Source organism: Chelonoidis abingdonii, chromosome 5 (genome assembly GCF_003597395.2).
Source record: "Chelonoidis abingdonii isolate Lonesome George chromosome 5, CheloAbing_2.0, whole genome shotgun sequence".
Lineage (NCBI taxonomy): Eukaryota > Metazoa > Chordata > Testudines > Testudinidae > Chelonoidis > Chelonoidis abingdonii.
Window position 1 is genome coordinate 122,669,161 of NC_133773.1, and position 27,197 is coordinate 122,696,357.

The 27,197-nt window shown below is 43.0% G+C and overlaps 1 protein-coding gene across 1 annotated transcript in view; it reads left to right on the forward strand.

Annotated features, from left to right (window-relative positions):
• Nucleotides 1-27,197, forward strand: part of SORCS2 (sortilin related VPS10 domain containing receptor 2) — an 844,346-nt gene that overhangs the window by 782,026 nt on the left and 35,123 nt on the right. The window contains 5 exon segments of the mRNA XM_032789791.2: nucleotides 708-815; nucleotides 20,876-20,996; nucleotides 23,813-23,946; nucleotides 24,695-24,823; nucleotides 26,715-26,886. Coding sequence (XP_032645682.2) covers nucleotides 708-815; nucleotides 20,876-20,996; nucleotides 23,813-23,946; nucleotides 24,695-24,823; nucleotides 26,715-26,886 — 664 coding nt within the window.

Genomic DNA, 27,197 nt, shown 5'->3' on the forward strand with positions numbered 1-27,197 from the left:
TTCTGTTTTCCTTACTTTTGGGGAAGGAAATAGCAGAGCCTCACACTAATTTCTCTCTCTCTCTTTCTCTCTCTCTCTCTTTGTTAATGTGTTCAACCATTTGGGGAAAAAAGACGATCAGCACATTAATTTGTTTTGTTTTAATTCGAAGCCAGTTACATACAAGAATTGATAGAACATGCACAGTACTGTCCTTTAGAAACCACTTGACCAGATGACTGAATTTGTGAAGGGTCATAGTCTGGTTAGCTTCTTTTTTTCTCACTGCCTACCTGCCTTTTAGTAACTGAGCAGTTTTGTTTAATCCTATTTCACTAAAGTCTGTTTGTCAAATTTTGATTTTTATGGGCAGAGAACTATGGCAAAAATAAAACTGGGCAAATTGAAATCACTTAACAAGCTGTGGGCATATAGCAAGATCATGCAGTGACAAACCTTAGTGCTGGCCTGACTGAGGACATCCAGCAATGCTCAGTTTAATAGACATCTTTTAAGGGAGAAGTTGAGTCCCAGGGCACGTTAGAGAGGGAGGAGTCGCATTTAATTTACTACATTAAGTAGGCAAAGAATTCCCAATTTTTGCAACTGTGTGTTGGTGATCATGAGTCCTATGGTACAATGCTCATGAGATTTTATCCAACATATTACAATAATTATGATATTTGTTTAAGAGCTGCAATGAATGGAAGACATTTCTCTCTTTAAAGGTTCAGCATAGATGAAGGTCAGACATGGAGTACACATAATTTCACCAGTACGTCAGTCTTTGTAGATGGGCTACTCAGTGAACCTGGAGATGAGACACTAGTCATGACGTAAGTTTCTGTTTATTTAGGCTACCTTTCAGCAATGCACTTAATCATGGACTTAAATTTAAACAGGTGAGGAGTCCCTGCATCTGGGGCTTTAGTGTCTTGCAATCATGTGGGCTTTCACCGTGACCAGGTCTGAACAGCATTAACAAGCAGCCTGTCCTTAAAATGATCTGAATCAAATATTTCAAATGTAAATATGAAGCATTGTGTTTTATATTCTGTTTTTCATGGTCATGACCTGGAACAGTGGAAAATTATGGCATAAATGGATATCTGAAAACTGTTCTTTCACATTATTTCCCCCCTGTTTTTTGCAGACTCTAAGGTGTTATTCAATAACAATAGGTTTCTTGCTTTTTCTGTTATAAAAATTGTCTTCACAGTGTAAACCAATGTGCTGTTGTCCTAGTAACCTAGCATTGTAATGAATTATGTGTAACCAAACATCCTGTAAAAAAAAAATACACATTCTCCCCACTTCTCTGTAGTTTTTGTGATGGATCCTATTAATAGAATTTAATATAAATATGGGCCTGAGCCACAAACTTTGGTTTTGTATATGTACTTTCCCACTATGGTCCCAAATTCTAATATTATTAAACCCTCTTAGCCTACGAAACAAATACCCAATCAGTGCCTCTATCCTTGTGTTGATTGGAGGAATAGGTGGGGAAAGGAAACTTAAACCCTATTTGCACATATTTGGGAGCTGTTTTGGGACTGGCACAGCCCAGAACACTTAAGGGCCCTGAACTGTAGAGATTGGCCTGAATAGAGTGTGTTCCCAACCTACGTCCTATGCCAGGGGCTGGAAATGGACCTGCCACATTGCTGTGTCAGCAACTCTTCATTAACAAGTGAGCCCATATACACACCAGCTACTCCCTGGAGCTGTTTCCACCCCCTTTAACAACCCTTCTCACCACCAGAGTGACATAAAGGGACTGCAGCACAGAAGCAAATCGGACCCACTGTAATTCGAGCAGATTGACCCTGTTGAAAGCATCAGAGATGAATTTGGCCTGTTGTCATGTCACTTTCTTTCTGCCCCCAAAAGCAAGTCTTATGATTTCTTGTTGTACTTTCTGGTCTGAAAGGAAATTGATGCTTTCTCTGTTAAATCTTCCTGGGATTTTTCTCCTCTCCCAACCTTTCTTCCCTCTGTCAATGGTAAAAGATGAGATCATGGCTTCTTGTCTTGTTAACTGCTGCTACCAAGCTGTGTACAAACCACTGGGCTTGTCAGAGGGATATTGAGGGAGTTACTATGCCTGCCTTACTCTTGGAAATTTTGAAAGTGCCCAGTCTCTTAGAAACCTACGTAGGAGAAGACTCACTCCCCATTTAAATTTGGGTCTCCCACTTAGCCATCTCCTACAACTGCCTGTTGCTTCTATTGTGAGCTGTTTTTACATCTGTATACCTGGGTATAAAATTTTACAGGTAATGCCATAGTTTAAGATTTCAGAAGTTAAAATGCGGTTCCATTTTGAAAAGTGACTCTCTAAATTTCCTCATGAGGTTTCATGTTCATCTCTTATTATTTCCATATCTAATTCACTTCGTTTACAAGTCAAAAGATAGATATATATCGTCAGATTGTCCTGGTTCCTCAACATCTGGCACAGACCTTGTTAATCCAGGCGACATCTGAGCCGGCATGACTCTCCTAGTTCGTGTCACTCTCATATTTGAGGTAGGTAGGTGAAGCGTTAGGGGGTCTTTTGCCAAGACACCTAATGGGAAGTTGAGGGTACCACCGGGATTTGACCCGTCTCGTCGTATCAGGGCGTCTCCTGTATCACAAGGCGGATTGCTTTACCATACACACAGTTGGGGCTACTGAACAACCTTCATGGATGAGTACACAAGGAACCTGAATTGATATGGAATGCTAAACAACGATCAGACCTTAAAGGGGGATATATGAACGATGAGGGCTGTGGATCGACAAAAGACGTAATCCACTTATGAGAAACAGCTAGTTACCCCAAACGCCTTCAACATAGTACAGGGAAGCTGCTCCAGCTTGAATAGACCAACTCACATTAATCCCAAGACGCAGAAGACCTGGAAGACACAAGTGGAGTGCAAGCCCACACCCGAGCTAGAACTTCACTGCCACCTCCATTGCAGACCGCAGGATGCATAAGTCAGGCAGAAGAATGGAGAACTAGCTCAGACTCTCGAGACGATTACCAAGCTCGTGGAATACCAGTAGAAATCCCATATATGATAGTTAAGCCAAATAAGGCCCGTCATGCAACCCTGACTCCACCCATAAATCAAACCAATGAACGGTAATCGCTACAGCCTTGTAATCCGAGAGAATGCTTGGCACACGATCAAGAGGAAAACAGTATAATGTACCCCCTTGGAAACCTGAGTGAGGATAAGATACAAGCAGACTCGGAGAGTTAGTAGCTGGTGAATACAGAGGGTGTAGAGATTAAGGATAAACTCGGCTACTGAAAAAAATACAAGGAACCTGACTCCGATCGTGAAGCCCTAGAGATTGCTAAACAAGGCTACGCACTTAAGCTACCAGGCCTAAAGAGATAGACCTGAGAAGCAGAGGCCAAAAAAGTAAATGCTCCTAGTTCTCCAAGAACCATCCAAGTGTTACTCCCAACTGCAGTGCAACAACACATACAGCAAGCCACCAGCACAGAAAACTGAACAGTACTGGGGAGAAATTATGGGTAGAAAGGAGAAAGAATCTAACACCAGTGCAATGGCGCTGCTGATAGACAGAGCACAGCAATCTCCCAGAACAGAAACCAGTCACCATCACAGTATAGACATCCGCAGCGGTCAAAAACATGAAGAGCTGGCAGCACTCTGGACAGACATGTCCAACTGTGCTAAAGAAAATAGCGTGCATGCACCCTACGCACAGATGAACCAGCGCATAGCAGCAGGCTCCCACCCAAACTGGCTAGCAGAGGACAGTGGCTGATCATGAAAGACCCCGCAAGGGAACAGAACCGTCCAACTACCGCCCATAACCCTCCCCACAACAGGAAAGTCCTATCAGGCATCGCTAGCTGCAACTACCAGGACCACATGGCGCATACATGAGCTACAGCTCCAGAGGGCATGGAACAACACCAGAGCTCAAACAACTGTTGCCATAGCAAGAGCAGTCGCCCAGACCAAAGCTAGACAGACCAATCTGAGCACAGCTGAGTTGACACAGAAAGCCTACGACTCCAATGCAGCAATGATCTGTAAGATGCACTATCCAATCGTTCAACAGGCACTAAGACCTTCCTCAAAACTCAATGGATATGGAAGACAACATAGAAGTCAACCAAGCGTTGCACAAGTGGCCATCAGTGTGTATACCAAGGTGATGCACTGTACCCAGCTGCTGTCTTCTTGCTAGGCTAAACCCTCAGCAGATAACACAGGACTCGAGATAGGGAAAGTTAGGAGTGGAACTACCATCGCACTCCTCTAACATGGATGATCATCAAAGCTGAATGCTAGATTATGTAACACATCGACTCGCAATCACCTGACCGTGATCTCATGAGATATCGGGATGTCATTCATGACTCGAGAAGTGTGCGGGTGATTTGTGTAAGAGAGGAAAGTAGTCAAGACTGATGGTGACTACCAGCTGGCACATAGCATACATACAGACCAGCTATCACGTAGCCTTGGCGTCCCACATACTGGAACTCCAGATTGAGAGGCAAGGAAGACAGGCAACATCCAAGTATCACCAAAGGATAAGACGGTCCTGAAGAGCCAGCTCAGGTGAAGACAAGATCCACGACCATCAACGATACGCCCTGCCATCATTCAGATACCCTGCCGGTATAGTGAGCTGGCCAAAGGACATGGAGGCTGCCGATGTGGAAACCGAAGCCTCTCACAATGCACGGAGTTCCACCCAATCCAACACCCAGAGCTGTATACCAGCCGGAAAGAAGGCGGGCGGAGGCTGGTGAGCATTCAAAGCACTGTCCTGACGGAAACCGGAAACCAGGAGTACGTCGTAGATGGCCCCCAAGATGAGCTGCTTAGAGAATGCTGAGCAGCAGCAGACATTGGGGAGTAAGACCAGCAGAGGAACCGCTCACATGTGCAAGCACAAGACCCTGCATGGGATGTACCATCGAAGATAGGATGGGTGTGGCTGACTTGGAAATCTACCAGTGGCTTGAAGAAAAGGGTGACTAAAAGACGGCACTGAGCGCTGATCATAGCAGCAAGGAACGCACTTGAGCACCAGATCGGTTAGCAGGGGTTCGCACATAGAGAGGACCGAGGTGCGACTGTGCAGAGAGGCCTCAGTGACGTCCACACACTAGTGGGATGTATAGAGAAGACAGCAAGAAAGGCGACATGAACGGCACACCAAGTGGGGCTTGTGTCAAGACGTACTCTGCACAGTGTATGGGCGAGACCCTCCCAAGATCAGATTGGGAGATTCCACAGAAGGTTTGGGAAAGCAGGGCTAAGATTCTGGTGGACTTCAGTCCAGGACAGACAGGAGGGTACTGGCCAATCAACCAGATCGTGGGGGTAATAGACAAGGACCAGGAAGCGCCGGTAGGTGATAGAGTATTTATAGCATGCATTTTCAGTGACCAAGCACACATCAGGAGAAGGATAGGAAACGATGTTGAAGTATCCAGGGCGCTAAAAAGGAATAGGAGGAGAGGATGTGGAAAGTAAGGCCAAAGTAGGTCCCGGTGAGTAGGAGCATCGGGGGCTTGACTCCTAAGCTGGGGTTGTAGTGGCTCAACAGATCCCCTACGTGAAACATCATCAGAGCTCTCTGTCCAGAAGAGTGCAGTGCTAGGAACAGCTAAGATACTGCGCAGAACCCTCAAACTCCCAGGCCTCTGGTAGAGGACCCGAGATTGAGGAAGACACATACCACCCACAGGGGTGAGAGAGGAATTTTTTTTTAATTTTATATATATATATATGTATATAGCTTAAAATATATATATATTTATATATATATATATATATATAAAAAAAAACAGTCCAATGAAGTCAGTCTGGGATCTAGAGTCAAGCTTGGTTCTTTCTTTTTGAGGCATTGGACTAGTGATTCACCCCAGAATTAAAGTTTTGTTTGTTTGCTTGTGATGAGGGATTTCATCTAGGACAGATCCAGTTTTATCCTATATTCTAAAGATCTGAGCACAGCTCTGTCCACAGCTAATTAATATGAATGTTTCAGTTGACATAATGTGAGAGAACGCTGGCAAGTGACATACAGTGCCACTCTTCCAGGGACTGAATATGCTGCCTTCCCAGTGGGCCCAGCCTCTACAAGTATTGGTAAGAAGGGGCACCATGTTGCTCTGTCATTGGACATTGAAGCTGGAACTCCATATTTAAATTTTCACTTAAATCCTAACATAGATACCTCCATCCACTGAACTCCCTCTCTTCCCTGCTTAAAAAACCCCTCAAGTATTAAACCACCCCAAGTAGAGGGGTTTTTTCCCCCCAAAAAAGGAAGGAGGGCCAGAGATCTCATTAAGTCCATGAGGGACTTTGCTATTGTTATTGATTTTATACGGAAGGCACTCAGATATTGTGGTGATGGGCAGCAATATAAACCCCTAAAATAGAAAGATAGGTAATCCAATTGTGACTTAAAATTATAAAACATTATATATGTAAAATATTATACAGCTATTATTTCACATGGCACTTGCGTCTCGTTCTGGTTTAATATACATGATGGAAAGCTTCTTCAGTTATTTCTTTCTTAGCATTTTGTGTATCTCTCTGTTAAATCAGTAACTCATTCCAATACAATGTTTTTTTCCCCTGTATTTGTTACTTTCTGAGAGTAGAAATAACTCCTCCATTTGCCAATTATTTCTTAGTTTTTACGCTTGCTTGAAGTTGTTTGGCTAACATGCCCTTGGAAGACCTGGCATGTTCTATTTCAGCATCTCTTATAGATTTTTTTTTATCTCATTTTATCTGTAGAGATATACCATCACTTTAATCTAAGTTCTTATCAAAATAATTGTTGGCACTTTCTGTGAGATGATCCACACACAGCACTCTGGCTTTAGGGTTTGTAGCAAATATGATGGAAACTATTGAACATGAATTGGTTGCCTTGCTTAATTTAACATTTCTCATTTGAACCATTATTGCAACAATTCAAGAGTGACTGCAAGAGATTTTCCACTTGTTCATACAAAACCAATGAAGAAGGGCCTATGATAACCATTTGAACAGTTTTTCTCATGCCATAAGGGCAACTGGACTTCCATGAGATCATGCCACTTTTTTGTTTTAATCTGTATATAATGGCTGTTTGGGGCACTGCAGATCCTTTAAAACATGCAACCTGTTAAAAATAGGCCCTCCAAAGTATGTAAGGCGTCTCTAGCTCTGATCTAAGGGTATGTCTACACTATGAAATTAGGTCAATTTTATAGAAGTCAATTTTATACAGTCTATTGTGTATGTCCACACTAAGCGTATTAAGTCAGTGGAGTGCGTCCTCGCTACCGCGGCTGGCATCAGCTTACAGAGTGGTGCACTGTGGGTAGCTATCCCACGGTTCCCATAGTCTCCACTGCCCATTGTAATTCTGGGTTAAGCTCGCAATGCCTGATGGGGCAAAAACTTTGTCGCGTGTGGTTTTGGGTACATGTTGTCAGGCCCCCTCCCTCCTTCCTTCCATGAGAGCAACGGAAGACAATCATTTTGCATCTTTTTTCCGGGGTCCCGTCCGCCGGACCCACTCAGCCCGCTGCCTGCCTGCCTGATCGGAACCCCAGGCAGGCAGCAGGCTGAGCAGCTCAGCCCACTGTTGGTCTGGGGCTCCATCTGCTGGCTCCTGCTAGCCGAGGTCCCACTCAGCCCCGCTCAGCTGGCAGACCTCGGTGAGGTCGATCAGGGTGCCTGGTCAGACATGGCTATCCTCCTCTTAGAGCACCGACTCCAGGTCATTCTCTTCTTTAAGTTTCGTCTCATGGAGATTCGGTCCTTCCTGGAATATCATGCGAGCTGGAGGCTTCTGCCTCAGGCTGCTCTCCCAACCAGCATTACTGTGTAGTCGCACCTACCCCAGCCTACTCCTTGCTCCCATGGCTCATGAAGCCTGGACGGTAGTAAGGAGCAGTTCAACTTGTGTGTGGGGAGGGTACATTTTGATTAAGCCTTCCAGGGCTAATGCATGTTCCTTCAAAAAATGTCATGGGATCTTTTAGGTATATGCAGAGCAGATACAATCCCAGGGTGAAATCCTGGCCCCATTGAAGTGAGTGGCAAAAGTCTCATTGAATTAAATAGGGTCAGGATTTCTGCCTCGGCTTTTAAGGTTGCATCCAAAAAATAGATACACAATAAACATCATGGAAAAAGGCATCATTGGACTCAATAAGATCCCGAGTCTGTGCCCCACTGAAAGCAAAGGTAGGAATAGTTCTTTAATGGAAGAAACAATCACAAACCCAGTGTGTTTTGTTTATCTACCTCAGGAGGTTGGAGAGACAAGGTGGGTGAGGTAATATCTTTTATTGGACCAACTTCTGTTGGTGAAAGAGACAAGTTTTTGAGCCACACAGAGTTCTTCTTAGGAAAGACATGGGTTGGACTGAGCCAACTGTGGCTGTGACTTGAACCTGTATTTTATATCTAAATCTTAAAACATTAAACCATCTCTCCAACCATATCCAAAATAGATACATGCAAATGACAAAAAATATGCATTCCACTCTCTTCTACTTTTGATGTAGCTAGAAGTTTTGAGCACTGTGAAGTATATATATTGTGGAGAGAACAAGTGCCATGTAGGAAACAATATGCTGTTGTCTTGTATTAGAGTTCTGTAAGTAAAGAAACACATTTCAGCATTTATTGTTAATTCAGTGAGGGTTTGTTAGGGTTTTTTCCTGAATTAAATTAAATAAGTACAGTAAGTTTATTTAAAATAACACAGACTCCAATACAGTCATTTTTATTTTGTTGTAAGCTCTTAAAAAGTGAAATTACTACTACATAAATGTTATACTTTACAGTATATTGCATTGGGGGGGAAAGTCTGTGTTGTATTTACTAGCACTGAGTTGAGTAATGGCCCCACTTAGTGGAAAAAGGAGGAATTTTATATATATATTTGAAACCTTCCAACCTGTTTTTTAAAAAATAACGTAAACAATATGCATTATTGTACACCAAAGCCTAGTTCAGTTAGGATTGCAATATAGCCCTGGTATCTGTGGCATTTTGATAGAGCAGGCCACAAGGACTTCGGGACCTATTTGTTGGGCCATGTCACGGGGTCGATACACCCACCATCCTTTGGGGCGTGAGCAGGGTGCGTTACAGCCCCGCAGTAGCATCTATAGGACTGTCCACAGTCACGGGGCTGCATGGCTCTGTGGCCTTAGTCAGTGATGCGACTCTTGTGATCAGGGCAGCAGGGCCTAGCATCCAGAGTCAGTAACATGGCTCTGGTTATCAGGGCAGTGCATCCTAGTGGCCGAAATCAATAATATGGCCCTTGCTATCAGGGCGGTGTGGCCTAGTGGCCAGAGTCAATAATACGGCCCTTACTAGCCAGGCACTGCAGCCTAGCGACCGGCGTCAATAATACACCCCTGCTATCAGGGCAGTGAGACTTAGCGTCCGGAGTCAATAATATGGCCCCTGCTATCAGGGCAGTGCGGCCTAGCGGCCAGAGTCAATAGTGCTAGTGAGCTGGGCCACCACACTGTTTGGCCCGCCCTCTCCACTGTGTCCCAAACCAACGCCCTATTGGTGGCTAGGTTGCCTGCTACCTGCTCTGTGGGGATCCTACTGAAACACATGGAGCCTGTCTCTGGTTCTACAACCGCTTCCCCACCAAGTTTCCCTGGGTCACTTCCTACCTAATGCTCTGCACTTCGCCATCTCCGGGTCTCCGCAGCCTCTCCCATCTCTGTGGTATCCCGAGCCTGTGCATTGGAGTTCATCTCTGGTTGTCCTTCACTTCCTGGAATGCAGGCAGTCCTCCCCCAGGAGTATCAGCAGCACACCTCCTTCCTCACCAGTGATCAGCCCAGACTGAGCTGCTCTGCTGCTTTTTATATTCTGTCTCTAGTTGGAGCATGCCCAGCAGAGCCGAGGGGACCTGGCCTCCTCAGCCAAGAGGGAGGAGTTGATATACCCCGTCACAGGCCAGATGTAGGGATTTCCTCAAGGGAGTTTCCTTACAAAGATTCTGTTCCTTCATGCATTGAAGCACCTTGATGTTAGATATCAGCAACTGCTCATCTTCCTACAGAGTTCTTTGCTGGGGTCTTGCAAGGTTCCATCCTGTCACTCCTGATTTTTAACATGATTATATGGCTGCTGAGGGAGGTCGTGAGCTCTTTGGAATGCAGTACTATCAGAGTTGATGTTCAGTTAAATTCGTTAAATTCAGCTTTCATAGACCCTAATGGAAGCAGGATCTTGGATGAAAACAAGCTAGTAGAAGCTTGATCCAGACAAGACAGTAGTGATATTAGTAGGTTAGATATTAGAGGGAAACATTTGGAGGAACTGACTAGATTTGTGACTCCTGCCTGTACTTAGGGGACACGGTTTTGGATTCTTAATGGGTCAGTTGCCCTTCCCATGTGGTAGCAGTGGCCCAATATGCTACCTGCAGGCTGTAGCTATTCCTTTGTCACGTGGAACTCTTCACAATTATCCAAGTCTGTATCAATTCAGTGTGTGATGCTATGACGTACTATTTCCTGTTTCAGGAGAACATTCCCCTTGTAGTTCCTATATCAACCAAACAGTGGAGATGGGCTGGGAATTAGGACTCTTGATCTAAAATAAAAATAATTACACGTTTTATTTAAATCCTAACTGGGCTTTTAATCCATTTGATCATGTATTGCTGTAGTTGCTGTGGCTACATTGCGGTGACACCCACACTCTAAGTGAATGTAGCCTGTGATCTCGCTACTCTTATATGTTGGAGTCTCAAAAAAAGGATTACCCATCATAAAATATGTCAAGATGTCCATAAATTTGGTTAAATACTGAATCTGAAATTGCATTAGCCCCAGAATAATAATTGCTGAAATATGAAACAGTTTAAAACATATTTTCCTGAGACAGTAAGTCCTCAGACAGTCCTAGTCATAGCTAATATATTTAATGCTGGAAAGGAAGCCCTGTTATCATGAGCAAATCCCTAATCACACTTTGCAGCATAATTTATTTCCATGGATGCATCCATTTAAATGAAGACTTTGCTATCCATTTTGCAAGTGATTTAGGCAAGGCGTTTCATAAGACTTAAAGGGTAGAGCCCTGCACAGATACAAAATTTGTATCTGCATCTGATCCACAATTCGCAAACATGGTCCACGGACCTCTGTGGATATAAAGTGGATATCCACAGATTTTTCAAGGGTCTATTGAAGGGGACTAAATGCCGAACTCCCGCTGAAAACTCCCTTCAAACCTTGGAGAAGCTTTGAATACTTGAGAATGTTTTATGATCTGCACAGCATATAATGTTGTTTTTTCTTATGATTCAATCAGAAATCTGAAGAGAAAGAGGAAACCAAGTGAGGTGATTGAATAACAACTATGGGAGTATGGGTCCTTTTCTGAGCTCTGTCCCATATTTACTAGGGAATCCTAGGAAAAGTTGCTTAACCAGTCTGTTCCTCCGTTTCTACTATGTAAACTAAAAAAATAACTACTTCCGTGTAACTAAGGAGTATTCTGAGGTACTTGTATACTTTTAAGTAAATAACATAGCTTCAGTAAGGTGGTTCAAGGTTCAGATGGAAAGTCCTAAAGAAGTGATAGTGTTATTATTAATGCAAAATAAGAGTCTCTGCTGTAGAGAAAATAAGTGTAAGAAAATATCATTCTATTTAATTCCTGTTAAATTAGTTCCCCCTGATTACAAGCCTTATCGGAGACAGAAATAGCCAGCATCCCTCAAGAACAAAGTTTAAATAAGTTAGCTTAAAAACTACTTTAATCCTGTCTTAGCCACCAAATGATGTAATCAAATTAAAAAATGATGTGCTCATAAATGAACTTGGTACAAATGTATTAAGTTGTTATGGCAACTGTAACACTGACTTTAAAATTATGGATCCCAAATTCTAGCAAACATAATTAAATGAATTTCTAAGGTAATTGGAATTTCTTTCAAAAATTATTTATGTCGGCACCATCTTTCGTGGTTACTACAGAATTGATTTGATGGCTTTCTAACGAAATCCAATTAATCAAGTAGAATGTTTTACTAGCTAATGAATTAATATCATCTTGGTATTTATCTTATAATCATCACTTATACTGTCTTCACCGTTCCATTTTTCCCTCATATGCTTTTATTGAATATAAATATTTTGCACGTGAGCAGTTAGATTATGATTGCTTTCATTATAACCAACATCAGATCCTTCATTTTTGGCCTTTCTTGGGATCCCATTTACAGTGTGTCCTCATTTCTTTCTTCTAGAAAATGCTCCCTTAGTTTAACTCTGGTATTAGGAGTTTGTTATAGATATAGATAACAGGACTCATGGGGCCAAATCTTGAAAGCAGCTGAGTAGAGTGGATGCCCACTGGGTGCTGAGCTGTTTGGAAAATCTGGCCCATGATGTCTCTCTCCCAGGTTGGATTTGGTTATTTTAATAGGTGATCGTATTTTCCTCTATTGAATATATGAAGCCATGGATTGTTACAGTTTGGGACATGTGAACCCCAGAAGCTCAAGGATGAGTTATGCTTTACCATGAGGAAGGTTGAACATGTGATGTGTGTGTGGTGTTTTATCTAACATTGATCTTAGCTAGATGGAATCAAACCAGCCCCCATGTGCATCTGTGTTTCTCCTTTGAGCATGTGGCCTGCTGGGAAGATATCTTAGGTCCTGTCACTTCTGTTAGCTAATGGAAATTCTCCTTTAATTCATATAGTGGAGGTCTGTAATTTTGGCACCGAAGGGAGTAAGATCTACTGCCCATGTTACATCTATGTGGATTACTTAATAAATGTAGCATCTGTATTTATGAACCCAAATTTTATTACAGTGTCACCCACTTACTGCCTGAGTTAGAATCCTGAGTGTTCACAGTGATCCTTGTTCTTTCAGGACATCTGTCTATCTATATATCTATCAATAGATCGATCGTACATAGTTTTATAGTCCTAGTAGTTTCACTGTTTTAATAGTTTATACGTAGATGAGGCACTCACTCACTCACTCATGCCCGTCACCCCAATCGGGGTATGGGCCGCCATAGATGGGGCAAGTGAGGTAATATCTTTAATTAGACCATTTTTTATTGATAAGAGAAACAAACTTTCAAGCTACACAGAGCTCTTATTCAGGTCTGGAAAGGTGCTAAAAGTCTCACAGCTAAATACAAGATCAATCATATAGTTTAGCATAAGTAGTTGGCACATATTGTAAGGGACAATTCAAGATCAGGTGCGGCTCTAGTGATTTTGCTGCCCCAAGCACGGCAGGCAGGTTGCCTTCGGAGGGTCCGCTGTTCCCGTGGCTTTGGTGGACCTCCCGCAGGCACGCCAAAGGCCTGTGGGAGGTCCATTGAAGCCGCAGGACCAATGGACCTTCTGCAGGCAGGCTGCCAAAGGCAGCCCGCCTGCCGCCCTCGCAGCGACCAGCAGCGCGCCCCCTGTGGCTTGCCGCCCCAAGCACACACTTGGCGTGCTGGGGCCTGGAGCTGCCCCTGTTCAAGATGAAGTGGCTCCTAACCTTCCTGGAGTCCCAGGACAAAAAGAGGGGTAGTAGATTACAGATTGTTGTCATAAGCAATAAATCCAGTGTCTTTATTAAGGCCATGATTTTTAGTGTCTAGCAAAGTTATGAATTTAAGCTCCCAGGTTCATTTTTTGAAAGTGTTGTGCAAGTTTCCTTTGAGGCTGAGGACTGATGGGTCAGATGTAGATCACTTTGTGAAAAGTGTTCACCCACAGGTGAACTCTGTGGTGGTTTTGTCTTTTATCATTTTCCTATGTGAGTTCATTCGGGATAGTAGTGATTATCTGTTTTCACCCACATAGTTGTTATTGGTGCATTTAGTGCACTGGGTGAGGTAGACCACATGTTGTGATAGGCATGTTTAGGGCCTGTGGATCTTGAAAGGTGTTTTTTGTTGATGTTGATCATTATAGCAGTGAAGGTATGTCCAACAACTCCGTCCAGGAGTACCATGCTGGACTTCCCTTCCATGGTACCAATTCAGCCAATGATGGATCTGCCTTCTGATGTATGGGATCTATGTGTACCAACCACCCATACTCCCCAAACACAGGGATGAACTGAGACCTTTACTTCCTGAGGGGTATTTTTGCCTTACTGTACTTGCAGTCCCCTCTTCTATCAGGTCTGGTCCTCCTCAGAGACATCGGTACGACAGAGGAAACCATTTAGAGGAATCCGTCAGAGGAAACTCCACTCCATCTACAAGTCAGAGCATTCTTCCTTCAGCACTGCCAGTAGAACACAAGCTGATTCCTGCATCAGAGTAATCCCATGTTCTGGACGAGCCTGCACCACTTTGAGAGAGACCAGTCTGGACGGAACCTTTAGGAGAACTTGGAGCCATCCTCCTCTCAGACATGACAACCAAAGGGACCTTTGAAACTGAATGCTTTGAGGACCCCCGCAGCTTATTATCTCCTCATATTGGCCTTGATTGGGACCATGGAATCCATATACTAGACACCTGGGATCCATGCAGGAATCGCAGCAACCACCTTCCCTAGCGAGTACCAGCAGGCTCCATCAGAGTATGTGGCGAAGGCAGATCTGATGGTTCCAATGGGTGTATCATCCTCTTCACCCAATGAAGCTATTGCTTAATTATCTCCATCTCCACAGGCAGTACCAGGAGCTTTTACAGAGGGCTGCAGCTGATCTCACTTGAGGGAGTCTGTGACATGCAGCATAGACTCCTGGACATCCTACAACCCTCTAGCCCTAGCAACATGATTCTCCCAGTGAACAAAGCCATTATGGAACTGACTAGCCCAATGTGGCACACTCCTGCCTCCTGTGCTCCAACTCAAAAAGGGTGGGAAAGCATTTATTTTGTTCCAGGGAAAGGGGCAGAGTTCCTGTTTACCCACCCCGCACCTAATTCCTTGGTAGAACAGGCAGACACAGAACAATCCAGATTACAAGACTCCAAGTCAACCCATCTAACAAGGGTGATAAATGCCTTGACCTTTTGGGGAAGAAGGTATTTTTATCTACAAGCCTTCAATATAGAATTGCTAACTATCAGGCCCTGTTGGTGAAATATTATTTCACAAATTACACTCAATTTGTGGCATTCAGAGATAAACTTCCCCAGAAGGACAGGTCCTGATTTGAACCCCTCATCAATGAAAGCAAGCTGATGGCTAAGATGTTGCCACAGGTGGCAGTGGATGCAACATGTAATGCATCTAGAGCCATTGCCCCAGCCACTATCATGAGGTCCAAATTGTGGCTTCACTTTTTGGGGTTTCCCTGGGAGGTTCAGAATACCATTGAGAACTTACCCTGGCTGAGTGTAATCTCTTCAGTGAGAAGATCAATGAGTCATTTCATTCCCTTAACAACTCTTGGACAATCCTCCATTGATGCCATTACATACTGTCCCCCAAACCTTCGCTGATCATCTCACCCTCTTTGTGCACAATTGGAAGGCAATAACAACAGACAAGTGGGTACTGAAATTCATTCACTTCAGCTATGCTATCAAGTTTCTCTTCCCTCCCCCTTACAAATCCCCTCCTCAGCCCCTTTTTAGGGACCACTCTCACTAGGAAATTCTCCGTCAGGAGGTGGTTTCTGTCCTTCAGTAAGAGACTATAGAGCAAGTGCTTCATCAGCATCAAGAAAGAGGTTCTACTTTGTCCTTTCCATAAAAATGGAGGCCAGAGACCCATTCTGTATCTTCAACAGTTAAATGTTTTTATTTACAAGTCAAAATTCTGAATGATTATGTTGGGATCAATAACCCACTCCTTAGAAGAGGGCATGTGGGTTGTGGCTCTTGACATGAAAGGTGCATATTTTTGTGTAGATATTCATCAGTCCCCACAGAAGATTCCTTGGGTTTCTGGTAAGACAAGAACACTACTAGTTCAGAGTACTTCTGTCTGGACCAGTCACAGCACCCCGGGTCTTCACAAAGGTCTTCACAGTAGTGGCAGCTGAGGTGAGACAACATGGTTACACCATGTTCCCATATCTGGACAGTTGACTGCTAATGGGCAAATCCAGTCAGGAAGCCCAATCAGCAACCATATTTTTATTCAGTCTCCTGGCATCCTTGGGAGTCTGCATCAACAAAGAAAAGTCCACTTTGACTCCCACAAGCACTATTTACTTTATAGAGGTGACCCTAGATTTGATCTCAGCCACGGCCTACCGACCTATGGAGAGATTCCATGCCATGAACAACTTGAAAAGAAAAGTCACTCTCAGTGCTCAAACCATAGTCAAGGTCTGTCTTTCCCTACTAGGACACATGACCTGGTGCACTTACATAACTCCGTTTTCTAGGCTTCATCTCTATTATCTGTAGGTCTAACTCTGATCTGTTTACTCTCCAGATGAAGACAACATGAACATCAAGGTAACAGTTCCTGCCAAGGCTGTTCTCTTGTCCACAGCAAGTGCACATGGGAATATCTTTCATTGCACCCACACTCAATGTCACCATTGTCATGGATGCATCCCTCATAGGATGGGGATCTTAGCTGGACTCTCCAGGTTGCATATCTACCTACTAGAGCTGAGAACAGTCCCCGTAGCCTGTAATGCATTCTGTCCACTTATTTGGTCCCACCATATCCAGGTAATATTAGATAACATGATGAGTGTATTCTACATAAACAAACCAGGTGGAGCAAGATCCTGTCTCTGTGTATAGAGGCAGTCAACTTATGGAACGAGTGCATTAGAAACTGCAAAACACTCTTGGCAACATACCTGCCAGGTGCACAGAATTCTCTGGAGGACAATCATCAGACACCTCTCCACAGACCACAAATGGGAGTTACACAGTTCCATCCTAAAAAAGATTTTCACCAGTAGGGAATACCATCCTAGGACTTGTTTGTCTCAGAGACAAACAAGAAATTCAGCCATTATTTCTCCAGAACAGGTCTGGGCAGGGATCTAAGAGTGATTCCCTTCTATTATTCTGGACAGACCACCTGAGGTATGGCTTTCCTCCCATTCTACTACTGCTCCAAGTGCTGTGAAAGATTCACCACAACAAAGCTAGAGTCATTCTCATCCACACCCAAGTGGCCCAGACAATTCTGGTTCCCAAAGTTGATGTGAATATCAATCTACCCTCCCATTCCCATGTGATCCTTCCTGGATCTGGTGAACCAGGAAAATGGCAAGTCTAGACACCCCAGACCAGGCCCTCTCTGCCTCACAGCCTGGTATTTAGATGGACATCAGACTTAGAGTGCCACAGGACTCTTTTCTGCTTTTACAGATCCAGACTAACACAGCTACCCCTCTGATACCAGACTTAGAGTGTTCATGTTCAGAGAACATTCAATCCATTCTTAATCAAAGCGAGTAAGGGTCGACCAGGAAATGCTATTTGGCTAAATGGAAACATTTCTCCACTTAAATGCAAAAGAATCATTTGTCCTCAGATACCGAGGGTACTCCTACTATTCTAGACTAAATCCTTCACCTCAGGAAGTTGCACCTTCTGTTAATTCGCTGCAGGTCCAACTAGCAGGAATTAGTGCCTTCCGTCCTTCAGTGGATGACTAATATTGTTTTTTCTCACCCAACAACCCTCAGATTCCTGAAAGGCTTCACTGGAGCCTTCCAGCTGATAACGAAACCAATACCACAATTTCACCACAAGCTTGCACTTTTCTGCTCTTGAAGAAGAAATGGACGTTACTTATCTGTAACTGGAAGTTCTTTGAGATATGTCATCCTTATCTGTATTCCATGACTCACTCTCCTTCCCCTGTGCTGCAAATCTTATCTGATCCATGGTAATAGGAGGGACTGGAGCGGGATCAGTTCACACTGCCACTTATACCCTTATTTCAGAACAGAAGGAAAACAACTGTGCAGGTGTGGAACAACGGACACTGCTTTCAACAAATCCCTAATCTCAGGTACATGGAATGCAAGCATACCCACATGTGAAATACAGATAGGGACTACACACATCTTGAACAATAGAGTAACCTCTATTTATGTCAGAGCTGGAACATGGCACCCCTGTACAACAAGCATCCATTATGAATAGTCAGTAGCCTGAATGTTCTTGAATGGGATCTCTGACCTCCACCTAAACAAAGCTCATGGACATTACCTGCTCACACCAATGTTTGTGTGCTAGGTTGACAGTTACCTACTCATTGTACCTGGTCACCATCAACTAGTGAAAGTTCTGGGCATAGAAGGAAGTAGAGAGATAGTGTGAATAATACTGAAAATAAATTAATGGTGATATACCTATCTCCTAGAACTGGAAGAGACCCTGAAGGGTCATTGAGTCCAGTCCCCTGCCTTCACTAGCAGGACCAACTACTGATTTTGCCCCAGATCCCCTCAAGGATTGAGCTCTCAATGCTGGGTTTAGCAGGCCAATGCTCAAACCACTGAGCTATCCCTTCCCCACTATGTATTTGGTCTGTAGGAAATCCTTTTTTCTGAGTCAGCAGTCAGGCATTGGAACCATGCACTTGATCACACTTCTTGGTACCTGTGTCAAAAAACGGAAAATATGAACAGATTGAAAGGTTCCATAATGCCCAGGTGACAAACTGCTTAGGAAGGAGTTACAGAGGGAGATATCTGCATTATTTTAGTACCCTGCATGAAAAAAAAGAACAGACATCTCACATGGCAAAAGGCATTTCATGCCTGCCAGCCCAGCAAGTCATACTGCAGTAGGCATTGTGGAAAACCATTAGACTACCTTGGTAGCAGGACCGGCTCTAGCAATTTCACCGCCCCAAGCACGGCAGCATGCCGCGGGGGGCGCTCTGCCTCTCGCGGTCCTGCAGCTCCCATGGACCTCCCTCAGCGTTCCCGCAGACGGTCAGCTGGTCCCATGGCTCTGGTGGAGCTGCCGCAGGCGTGGCTGCAGGAGGTCCACTGGAGCCGGGGGACCAGCGGACCATCCACAGCCACGCCTGCGGCAGGTCCACCGGAGCCGCCTGCCACCCTCTCAGCAACCGGCAGAGCACCCCCCGTGGCGTGCCGCCCCAAGCATACGCTGTGGCCTGGAGTCGGCCCTGCTTGGTCATCATTATCTAGAGTATGTAACTCCAATATGAATATCAGCATATATCAGACTATGGCTCCCTTGTCAAACTGAGCTACAAAGGAGTGAGTCCTATAGATCCTGATGAGCAATCTACATCCTGAGAAAAATGGATGTCATAACTTTAGTATACTACCCCCACTGGTCCCATAACATTTTTGAGATTTTGTATGTGTTGTTTCTGCCCCTGAGCCGCTCCTGGGTCTTTGGGGCACAGTTAGAGGAAACAGGACAGAAGACAGGTTATCTAACTGCTCAGATCCCAGAGCCTGGCTTCATATTATAAAAAGGAGTAAAAGAGGCAAACTGGAGAAATGCGTGTTTCTATTTAATGAGAGACTTTAGTATTTGCCAGTGAGACACTGATATCCCCCCCTCGTGTGTTATGGCAAAGTTTTCTGTGAGTATGCACAGCTCTATCATTATAATGTAACAGCACGGGCAAAATCCACATCTCTGCACTGGGCCTGAATAGCAAATGTGGAATTACAAGTGAAGAGGGAACAAATCCTCCCTGAATCTTTAGCCCAGTGGTGGGCAACTTGTGGCTTTCGAGCTGCATGCAGCCCATCAGCGTAATCTGCTGGTGGGCCGCCAGACAGTTTGTTTACATTTGCATGGCTGCCAGCAGCTCCCAGTGGCTGCAGTTCGCCATTCCCGGCCAATGGGAGTTGCGGGAAGCGGCGCGGGCCATAGGAGCTCTGTGGAAGCACTGAACAGAAACTATTCACTTCAGAATCAGACTTAAATTCTTTGGCAGTTAAGCCTCATGAAACTGAATGAGGCTCTAATTCAAAGCACAGATATATCTGACTTTTACCCAAATAGAATCCTTATCCTTGCTAATTTTTTGCTGGATGTCATACTTACTCATTTTGTTTTGGAAGTAAATGGCCTCACTTTGGACATTGTGACTGCTTTGAAAGCACAGGCCAGTTTTTAAACTTTTGTGAAGTTCCCATTTTGCTTAGTAGGAAATTGTCTATTTTGAGCTGTCTTTACTGCAGCTTATGGAGGTACTGAGCCTTTAGATGTAACTCTCTAGGGACAGGAGTCAGAATTTCTTTGTGCAATGCACTGATGAAAAATAATTATGAACAATAATACATGCTTTACACTTGTCCCAGGCTGATCAGTAATAATATTACAATTTTTTGGCTAGGTAAGGTAAGGCACAGACAGACTAAGGAACTTACATCGAGGTCACATAATGAATGAGTGGTTGGGTTGGAAATTGAACCCACCAGTCCTGACTCCCATTCCACTTCTCTTATGACTAACACTCAACCCATGCATCTGACAAAGTGGGTATTCACCCACGAAAGCTCATGCTCCAATACTTCTGTTGGTCTATAAGGTGCCACAGGACTCTTTGTCGCTTTTTACTCAACCTCTTTTCTCTTATTGCAGAAACTCAAAATACGTAAACCATAAAAGGGATAATAAACTGAAATGTCAGGCCCTCATTAAAATCATGTATATTTCTACCTCAATCCCAGAATAGTTTACTGGAAAAAATAGTTCTCTAATAAATGAGCAATAGCATTTCTTAGGGTTCAGTAGACAATTGACAGATGTTTTCTCTCCATAGAGATCTCCTGAAAATGTATATCAAAAGCAGGGGGAGGGGGGAAAGCAGATAAAGAAGCAGCACTTCTATTTTCAGCAGAGGGCTCTGTGAATAGAGGGGGGAAGTGAATAAAAATAATAATTAGAAATCTGTGAAGATTGCTATTGCTCTCCCACAAAGTTTTTACTTTTGCTCTTTCCGTTCAGAGTCTTTGGACACATCAGTTATCGTTCAGACTGGGAGCTAGTGAAAGTAGACTTCAGACCATCTTTCCCTAGGGAGTGCACAGAAGACGACTATGAATCTTGGGACCTCACAGATCTACAGGTACTGGACACAGAAGGATCTTTTATTCATAATACATAGCGCTTATGTAATGCTTTGATATTCATTGTACTGCACAAACATTCATGAATGTGGATTTCAGCACCCAGCTTTGACAACCCCAGAGTGATTTTCGGAAGGATGAAAATAGTCCATTACTGTTTTTTATCAGTGACGTCAGAATGGCTTAATCATTGTACAGGAAATAGATTTTGTGTTTCTTTTATAACCTAAACTGGGCTGGGGAAGAAGGAAGTATACCTAATTACTTGCCACAGTAATAGGTGGTCATGATGGATTGTGGAAAGTTAGCCACACACTGGACATTAAAACCCATCTCACTGATCGAAGCAATTTGAACATGCAGTTATATGTTCTGCCAACTTCCCAACCAGGCACTATACTCATATGTAAAGCACCAGAAGTAATTCCAGAATCTCAGTGGACTAATTGTGTATTAGAGTCCAGTTGTTTTGGGCAATACAGTTCTGTACTAATTCGTTAATGCTATATTTCTCTCAGTATCCTGGCAAATTTTAGGCAGCTACATTCTCTGTAGTATTCTCTTTACAGTGTATTGTTTGTATAGACCACTTTGTGATCCATTTGGATTAAACGAGATATATCCCTGTTAGTCATGATGCTTACTCTCATTGTTATTTTTACTCTCCTCCCTGTGAATTTATTCCCTTTTCTCTATCTGTGCCGCTTTTTCTACGTTTCTTCTTCATCTGCCATTCTGTATTATTCCAACCAAACTTTCCTTCAGCACTGTCATGGTATAATTCCCAAATCTGAACCTTAGCTTTCAAAATATGGGTACCAGCATGAATCCTCTAAGCTTAATTACCAGCTTAGATCCTTTAGTGCTGCCACCAATCAGGACTCTGAGTGCCCGATAAACTCTGGTCTCCCCAAAACCTTCCTTGGGGACCCCCCAAGATCTAGACCCCCTGGATCTTAATACAAGGAAAGCAAACTCTTTCCCTCCCTAGGTTACCCTGGAAGATACTGTAATTAAAACCCCTTGAATCTAACACACAGAGGAATTCCCCCTCACCTCTCCTCTCTGTCCTCACCCAGAGGCAATACAGATTCAAGCTCCGTAAATCTAACACAAAGAGATAAACTCAGAGAGCAGGTTTTCCCTCCCCCCTGTCTTCTTCCCACCAATGCCCTGGTGAGTGCAGACTCCCTTCCCTGGAGTCTTACCCAAGATAACCAAAAGATCAATTAGATTCTAAAAAAAGAGGAAAACTTTAATAAAAGAAGGAAAAACATAAAAATTGTCTCTGTAATCAAGATGAAATATTACAGGGTCTTTTAGCTTATAGACATCCAGCAGAAATACAATTTAAGATACTTCCAGCAAATACACATCTGCAAATAAAGAAAAACAATTTAAAAGACTATAACCGCCTTTTTACTTACTCACTATTCTGAATAGATAAGAGACTGTAGCAGGGAGATTGGCAGAAACCTGGTTGCACCTCTAGTCCTGTCCAGGACCCAGAGAGAACAAAGCCAAACCCAAAAACCACAAACAAAGGCTTCCCTCCCTTGAGATTTGAAAGTATCTTGTTTCCTGATTGGTCCTCTGCTCAGGTGTTGTTTGTTAGCCCTTTCCAGGTGAAAGAGACATTAACCCTTAGCTATCTGTTTATGACAAGCACTTATTCATTGGATACATTATCACTACTGCTATACTCCTCCTCACCTGGAGCATGCTAGGTATGTACTTAGAATGTAACATAGCCCCTAGCCTTAATGAGAAAAGTACATTGAGACAGTAGAATTACACCTCTCCATGGAGTTTCAGAAACTGGAAATTACTGAAATTATTTTAAAAATTGATGGAGTATTTAAAAATACCCACTTACCTGTACATTAAGTGTTTAAGTGACCGTTCTCCAGGCAAAAGTACCTGAGCAGTGCATATAACTGCAGAATTGGGGCCACAATTACCCAGACATTTTAATGCATATCCTTAGACTTCTGCCCTTTAGAAAATATGTCTCAATATCTGGAGAAGATTACTCTGTTTTCCATATTTGTATTGTGAATGATTCAGATAGAGTGTTCAAACAAAAAGAAAAAAACGAAGCTGTTGTTATTCATTATAATGCATCCTAAGCGTACAGTTGCAGAACGGTGCTACAGAAATAAATCACCGTCTCAAACCATTAATCACTATTGCTATTATTATTTATTTGTATTACAGTGACCCAAAGTGAGATCTGGGCTCCATTGTGCTAGGGAGCTGTACAAACATATAGTAAGGGACAGTCTCTGTCCTGAAGACTTAGTCTAACTAGGCAAGACAGACAGGAGGGTAGAAGAGAAAAAAGTATTAGTATCCCCATTTTACAGATGAGAAGCTGAGACTCAGAGAGATTAACAAGATGTTCACAAGTGACAAGATTTCAGGGGTCTTTGTTTTTGAGTGCCCAACTTGAGACATCTTAAATAAGCTTGTTTTACAGAAAGTGTGGAGTAAATGCCATGTGAAAAACCAGGCCCCTTTAAGGTGTCTCACATATGGCACCACAAATCAAGACACTCAAAATCACTAGGCACTTTCAAAAGTCTTGACCTAAATACCTTGCCAGAGTTCACCCAGGAAGCTGGTAAGAGGGTCAGGAATTAAACCCAGCTTTCCTGATCCTGAGTCCAGTGCTTCAGCCGCAAGACCAGCCTTTCTCTCGCTACAGTCTAAGTCACAAGTGAGTGGACTTCATGACAGTACAATTTGGAACAATCACAGAAAAACAAAACTTCTCATAGCTTTGCTTTTTACACTCCTGTGCTTTAATGTTCAGGGTGATCGCTGCATCATGGGTCAGCAGAGAAGTTTTCGGAAGAGGAAGATTTCATCCTGGTGCATTAAAGGGAGGAGTGTCACATCTGCTCTCACATCCAAAGTTTGCGAGTGTGCAAACTCTGATTTCTTATGGTGAGCCTTTCTATGGATTTTCAGGGTTATCCTAGAGATGAAGTGTGAGAGAGTCTGGGATGTGTAAACCCCACAACTTTCCTAAGCTGAAAACAGCAATAAAACATCCCAGCAGGATCTGAATGAGAGATTGTTTTCCCATCTGTTCCTTTTTGAAAGGCAAAATTACTTCAGTAGTCCTATTACTGTTTATGTTGGTGGGTTTTGCAAGCAATTATACAGAATTTCATAGCGTGGCAGAGAAATGCAAAGCTACAGAAGCTGAAGTGCTGTGGAGTTTCTTTTGAAAAACAGAACCACAAAAGCGCTGACATTTTTGAAGTAAGGTGTTTTGTTTTTTTTTTCCACCTAACTAGACAAGTCCTGATGTTTTACTCAGGCAAACTCCCATGGAGCAAAATTTGAATGATGATCAGAAGATTTACCTATTGTATTTAATACAAATCCTCTCTAGTTCTGAGTAAAGTGGAGGAAAAAGAGTGGTAAAAGAACCCCTTTAAAAAAACTAAACAGCCAATAGAGAAGAATTCTATGGAACTAGTTCACAAAACTTTTTGGATCCAATTCTGCCCAGAAATCACTGCCTTAGGAATCACCCTGAGGGCAGAACTGGGCTCAGCATGTTGTGTGTTGGCTTGATCCAAGATAGTATTCAAAAATAGGTTCTCCCTCACTTCTATCCAACCACAGAAAAGAGATTTGCTAATAAAGAAGGGGCGCTAACAGATTAATTCGGTTTGTTTTGCAGTGATTATGGATTTGAACGTTCAGCACCTCTGAAATCAGAATCCAGCAAGTGCTTTGCTAACTTTTGGTTTAACCCAGAATCACCCCCTGAAGATTGCGTATTAGGGCGGGCCTATGCGAGCGGCACAGGGTAAGTATTTGATACTTTTACCAGCATTCAGGGGGAGAGCACTGCTGCAGAGGATTACAACATAGCCTTCGGGAAAAGTAATTAAATACTCTTTATAGTTAAATTGTTTACATCAAAATTGTCCTTAGGTAGGTTTAGTGTGTAGGAGGGTTTCAGTGGAGGGAAGGGCTAGGACTTGCAGGAAGGACCAGGGCACTATCAACTTGATTTTTTTTTAAATTGATAAAGCCCCCTTTAAATGGTATGTCCTGATTTTTAAAAAAATTCCCTTTAAAAAAAGGTTTTAAGGGTTTTCTCTGATCCTTGAAAACAGAAGCATCAAACATACAAAATATGGCCAAACCCAAGCGCCCACAAATCTTGTCAAACTCCAAAAATCATAAAATAGGCTTAAAAAATAAGGAGATTTTGAGGGTTTTTTTTTTCATTTCTTTTGTGGTATTTAAGCCTTTAGGGATGTGATGAGCTTTACAGTGACTACAAGGTGTAAAGACTGTAGAGCCATGGCCTACCTGCTGGGGCTGCTGGCCTCTGAGTGAAACCTGCTACTTGGGTCACATTTTCCTGCTTTTCTTCACAATGATGAGAGTTAGAAACATACTTTTTTGAAAACATGAAAGCTGAGATTCTCAGGTAATCACATGCTTCCAGGAGCTGGTGCTTTCAAGAAAGCAGCAAACATCAAGAGACTAGTGAAAAATCACTGTCAGCAACAATGCACCGCTTCCCATTTGTCTCCTGTATGCACCCTTAATTGGTGTCTTTTCAGTTTCAGGGTTGCTGCTACTAGTACTAGTAACCAACTTCTTGCAGAGTCTGAGCTAGAGCATGTGAATGTGCTCCCCACAGAGCAGCTCATGACGGATGCAACTCGCCATGTAGGGAACAGTCCTCAAAGGCCTCAAATAAACAATCAGAAAAGAGAGAGAGAAATATTTTTCTCTAAACTCTTTTCTGATAATCTTAGGAGCTGGTTATAACAATAGTAGCTACACATTTTTCAGATATGACTTTTAAGTTGACAATGACCCCTTTAATTTTAATCCTTTAATTTTATTTTGGAACAATTTACCCTCTGATTAAAATAATTTACAGTTTTCGGAATAAGTATATATCCTTGCTCAGCTTCTCATGCTCCTTCTCCATCCCCTCATGTCCTCAGGGGTAAAGAATTCTGCAGAGAATGGATTCTTTTCCTAATCCTATGGGGAACTGAGAATCAAAGGAAAGCTTTACCAAACCGTAAACAATAGAGCACAGAACATACACACTAAAATGTGGTATGATGTGTATGCTGAGAATAAGTTGCAGCTGGCAATAACATCATCTTTCTCAGCTGCATAGATTGGGACCAAATGTTGAAATGTCAAATCAGGCAAGAAAATCAGTTTGCTGGTATTTGCTTTATCAGTGAAGATCTGTTTTTTGTTTGTTTGTTTGTTTGGTTTTGGTAGTGAATGGCCACTGTACTATAGCATGTTTGAACTCAGAAGAATGAAACGTCAATTGTGTTAAAAAGAGTGGTTAAAAATTACAAACCTGACTGAAACTGATTCTTGCACAGTTGCAGCATAATCCTGAGTGCTTCCTTGTTAACCTTCAGCCAATCTTTGTCAAGCTTTATTTTTTTATTCTGTTATGCAAAATTTGTATTTTAAAGAGTTTTAAGAGCCATGCAAGCATAGAGTAGTTCATCAGCACTGGAATTAGCTCCTCAGTAATGCAGAAGCTGTTTGATCTGATTTCCATGTGATCTCTGGGACATTGACCAGACCCACTGAGAAGTCAATTACCCTGTGGTAGCCATTGTTATACTGTTCTGCAGTGCCTCCAATGGCACCCACCTGTTATTCTCCAATCCTGTGTGCTCACTGCTTATTGTTTTATGCAGGTACAGGAAAGTGGTGTCTAATGTATGTGAAGGTGGTGTTGACTTGCAGCAGAATCTAGCCCAGCATATGTGTCCACTGATTGCTCCCAAAAGACTGCAGATCAGCATTAAAGGAGAGAGCCTGGCTGTTAAACCTGGGGAGGATGTCACCTTTGTAGTCACACAAGACCAGGTAATGATGAACTTCAGGCTCTTAAAAATGCAAGCGCTGGTTTAGAAGTTATTTCTACGCACTCATTTCTCTCCTCTCTGGCTGGGTGAAGAGAGATTAGCCCCTGGCTTAGAAACAGGTGCACAAACCATTCCGTTGCTATTGCTCCATCCATTGAACCAAATGGAAGTATTCAGTGAACTACAGAAATGACAACTTTGTCTAAGAAACCGGGGTCATCCCCTCAACAGTGTTTTTCTCCACTGTTCCTTAAAGATATCAGCAACTTTGAAAATCTTACCTTAAGATTAAGATTGAGTTAAGCGCCAACT